This window comes from Galeopterus variegatus, unplaced genomic scaffold (genome assembly GCF_000696425.1).
Source record: "Galeopterus variegatus unplaced genomic scaffold, G_variegatus-3.0.2 Scaffold3374, whole genome shotgun sequence".
NCBI classification, from domain to species: Eukaryota; Metazoa; Chordata; class Mammalia; order Dermoptera; family Cynocephalidae; genus Galeopterus; species Galeopterus variegatus.
Genome location: NW_007729485.1, coordinates 134,320 through 138,427, shown reverse-complemented (window position 1 = coordinate 138,427; position 4,108 = coordinate 134,320). Strand labels below are relative to the sequence as shown.

At 49.6% G+C, this 4,108-nt stretch overlaps 1 protein-coding gene across 3 annotated transcripts in view; it reads left to right on the top strand.

Annotated features, from left to right (window-relative positions):
- The window catches only part of TAF5L (TAF5-like RNA polymerase II, p300/CBP-associated factor (PCAF)-associated factor, 65kDa), a 29,910-nt gene that overhangs the window by 20,024 nt on the left and 5,778 nt on the right, over positions 1-4,108 (top strand). For all 3 annotated transcript variants that reach the window (XM_008584784.1, XM_008584782.1, XM_008584783.1), the window contains one exon: positions 1,121-1,845. In XM_008584784.1, the coding sequence (XP_008583006.1) occupies positions 1,121-1,845 (725 nt within the window). The remainder of the gene's footprint in view (positions 1-1,120; positions 1,846-4,108) is intronic.

The following is a 4,108-nucleotide window of genomic DNA, read 5'->3' as shown; positions in this document are numbered from 1 at the left end:
AGCAACGCCGAGGGTTGCGATCCCGTTGCCGGTCCCCGGTCCGGTACGGGGGCAACACTGACGGTTGCGATCCGTTGCCGGACACGGAAAAAGACAAAAGACAAAAAAAAAAAAATGCTAGCAGAATGTAACTGCTGACTTATTAACACATTGTTACTTTAATTTGTTTAACTAGGAACAAGCATTACTGTAGATCTAAAACCTATATGCTTATTATATTTCTGTACAAACCCAAACCGATGACACGTGAAGGATGAGCAAAACCAGAAAAGCAATTGTGTTTGAGTTGACAGTGAGTGACGTGGCGGGGCGGCTTTGGCTGGAACTCACTGCTGCTGCAGGCCTGCCTCGATGGGCTGGTGGCTGAGGCAGCTGCTGTCCTCACCCTGGTGGCGCCGCGCTCTGCCCGCTGCCCGTGTCTGAGCAGCGTGAGGCCTGCGCCCCTCACAGCACGTGCCCTCAGTGTCAAGTGCACCTCTCCTGGCTGTGTCCATGAAGCTGTGCCCTGTTTTGAACATTCTTTGTCACATAGTTTCATGGTGTTAAAATCTCTAATCAGGACGTAGTTTAGTCTTCATGACATGAAAATATTTTGTTTGTAAGTTATCGCTGCAAGAAAGTTTTACTTTTTAACCAACATGATCAAATGGGACAGTTGTGGATGGATGTTGTCCTCTCAGTGTCAGGGTGACATGTGTCAGCGCTTTGATTCGCTTCAGGCGACGGACACCAGATGCAATCACAAAACACAGCCCAGAGCTTTAAAGTCGCTGTCAGTTCTTACTCGCCAGGTGGACATCCAGACAATCTGAATACACGTGAACTCGCTGGTTTTTAGGTTATCATCATGTTAAGTTTTTGTGAAGAGCTCAGTCTCCCAAGAATACACCTAAGGACCCTCAGAGGTCTGAGGTCCCCAGTTTGAGAAACACAAGTGTACTGGGGACTCAGGCGAGTCACGTATTCCTGAATGGTGGCTTCAAGCCCAGGCTCTGGACTTGTCAGTGCACGCTGTTCCCCCTCAGTCAGGAGAAGGGGTACGTGATGGTGGGTCCCCGGGAGGGTCCCGCTGCCCTGTGAGTGATGCTGGTTGTAAAGCCCTTGCTTTTCTCCATTGTAGATTCTGATTCCCAGCACAGGCACGAGGTCATGCCTCTCCTCTACCCTCTCTTTGTCTACCTCCATCTCCACCTGGTCCAGAACAGTCCCAAGAGCACCGTGGAGAGTTTCTACAGCCGCTTCCACGGGATGTTCCTGCAGAACGCCAGCCAGAAGGACGTCATCGAGCAGCTGCAGACCACTCAGACCATTCAGGACATCCTGTCGAACTCCAGGCTTCGCGCGTTCCTAGACAACAAGTACGTGGTTCGTCTCCAGGAAGACAGCTACAACTACCTGGTCCGCTACCTCCAGAGCGACAACAACACTGCCCTGTGCAGAGTCCTCACCTTGCACGTCCACCTGGACGTGCAACCTGCCAAGAGAACAGACTACCAGCTCTACGCCAGCGGCAGCTCCTCCCGCAGCGAGAGCAGTGGCCTGGAGCCCCCCGACGTGCCCAGCCCCATCCTGCAGAACGAGGCCGCCCTGGAGGTCTTGCAGGAGAGCATTAAGCGTGTCAAGGACGGGCCTCCGTCCCTCACCACCATCTGCTTCTATGCCTTCTACAACACAGAGCAGCTGCTGAACACTGCAGAGATCTCCCCCGATAGCAAGCTGCTGGCTGCTGGGTTTGACAACTCCTGTATAAAACTCTGGAGCTTACGATCCAAGAAGTTGAAATCGGAGCCCCATCGAGTGGACGTGTCCCGCATCCATTTGGCTTGTGACATCCTGGAGGAGGAGGTATGATACCATCTTTTCTTCCCTGCACCTGCTGTCTGATGTCACATAACCCATAGTCATTGAATTCCTGCTCATGCCCAAGAGGCTAAACTATTTTTAACAACATTAACATGACGTTATTAGTGAATGGTCAGTGTTATTACTGTCTGAAATGTGGATAGCATCACTAAGCCTAACTAAAGACCCGTAGCTGAGATTTACAGTAAATGTTCGTCTGTGTGTGCGCACGTTTGCACAAGTACAGACAATTAGAAGTAGGATGACTGGGTCAGAGGGTCTGCATTTTCACTGTGACAGCTGTCATCGTTTCTCTATGGAAAGCCATGTGTTTCAGTCTCTCTGCGGTAGAGGGGGCCACCGGCCATGGGAGGCCCGTGCATCCTCTGCAGGACACACCCCGAGGGGCTCCCCAGTCTGAAAAGTCACACGGGATGGGGAAGTCCACTTCCCCCCGAGTGCAGCTGTCTGCTGTGACATCTCATGGCTTTGCTTGGGGATGGTCATTGAAACACGGGCCGTGGGAGGTAGAAACTGAACTTCACAGAGTTAACTCTCCCCAGGAGTGACCCACAGAAGCTTCTACCCATCCACCCCTGAAGTTCAGGTGGCTCTGCCTGCAGCTACTATGGGTGGAAAATTCTTTGCATAGGGTTGAAAAATTAAGGAGTAAAAAATGCTAGTAAAGTTGCAGTTGCTGATAGGGATATAAGACTATCGAGCGCATTAAATGAAGCCTCGTTTTCCTTCCCGTTCCTGTGCTGAGTCCCCTCTCAGCTCCCATGGCTTTGAAGTTTTGATTGTGCAACTGGAACAGTATAATTAGAGGGTTTGGTTATGATGAGTAGAGTCTGTGTTCTCGTGTTCGAGCTCTGGTTTCTAGGATTGTACAGTACTCTCCAAAATGTGTTGCACTCCACTCGTATTTGAATTTTCAAAGTGCTCTTCTCCCTGGAGACAGTTCTAGCTGCCTGGGAGTTCTTCACATACAACCGAGGGCTACCACCCTCCTTTACTCTCAATTTTCTATAAGTACAAAAAAAATATATTACTGGCCTTATTGGCTTTGATGACACAGAGATTGGAGATTATTCTGGGCATTAAAAATTAATATTAAGGAAGATAGCATTACAGTGTCTTAGAACAGTGGACAGAAATAAAAAATGTTAAGACTCTACTCTGGCCAGCACTGGAAGCAACTCTGTGACTTGTCCTGTGTCGGTTTCCAGGCATCAGAAGTGTACTTGAAGATCCAGGAGTAAGGAACAGCGTGAGCGATTCCAGGGAGAGAGAGAAGTTCAGTGTGGCTGGAAGAGGGAGGGGGTGAGACAGGAGGTGGACGGACGGGTGACGCTGGCTGCACACGAGTTATGGCAGCCCCAGCCCGGGTGGTGGCAGTGGGCGGGGAAACAGCGGTCGGGCCAGAGAAGATCTCAGCTACGGGACTAATGCAGGAGATGGGAGCATGGGCCGAGGGGGACATTTGTGTCTCAGGCGTGGACAGCGGGTGGACAGTGGGAAGTGCTGTCCCCCGAGGAGAGAGCAAAGGGCATCCTGGGAACGGTGGCTTTGTTCCCGTGTTTTCACTGTTGCCCATACTGAGAGTACTGCAGATTCTAGTCCCTGCTTTCTTTAAGGACAAACTTTTTTTAACTTTACAACTAGAGTCGAGATTCTCCTGTTCAGCTGCCGAGGGCCTTCCTGTTTGGGATTTCTACACTAACCCATTTTATCACAGCAGCTTGCTTTGTTCCCGTGTTTTCACTGTTGCCCATACTGAGAGTACTGCAGATTCTAGTCCCTGCTCTCTTTAAGGACAAACTTTTTTTGAACTTTACTAGAGTCGAGATTCTCCTGTTCAGCTGCCGAGGGCCTTCCTGTTTGGGATTTCTCCACTCACCCATTTTATCACAGCAGCTTGGGGGAGTTTTCTTTTTGGTTTTTGACAGAATATTTTGGGGGGAAGCAAGGTATATATTAGTTATGGCAGTTGCTTTTTAGACTTTCTTTTATCCTTGTAGAATTCACAATTAAAATCAAGACTTAACGCAGGAGTCACAGATTCACATTCCTGTGGAAGCCACACAGGGAGAAGTGGGTAGGGAAGCCACGTGCAAAAACACGTAAGCCAACTTAAAAAGCCAGTGTGCCCTCTCTGCTTTAATCTTTTTGAAGCAATAACTTTTTTTTTTTTTCCTTTTTGTCTTTTTTCGTGTCCGGCAACGGATCGCAACCCTCAGTGTCACGCCCGTACCGGACTGGGACC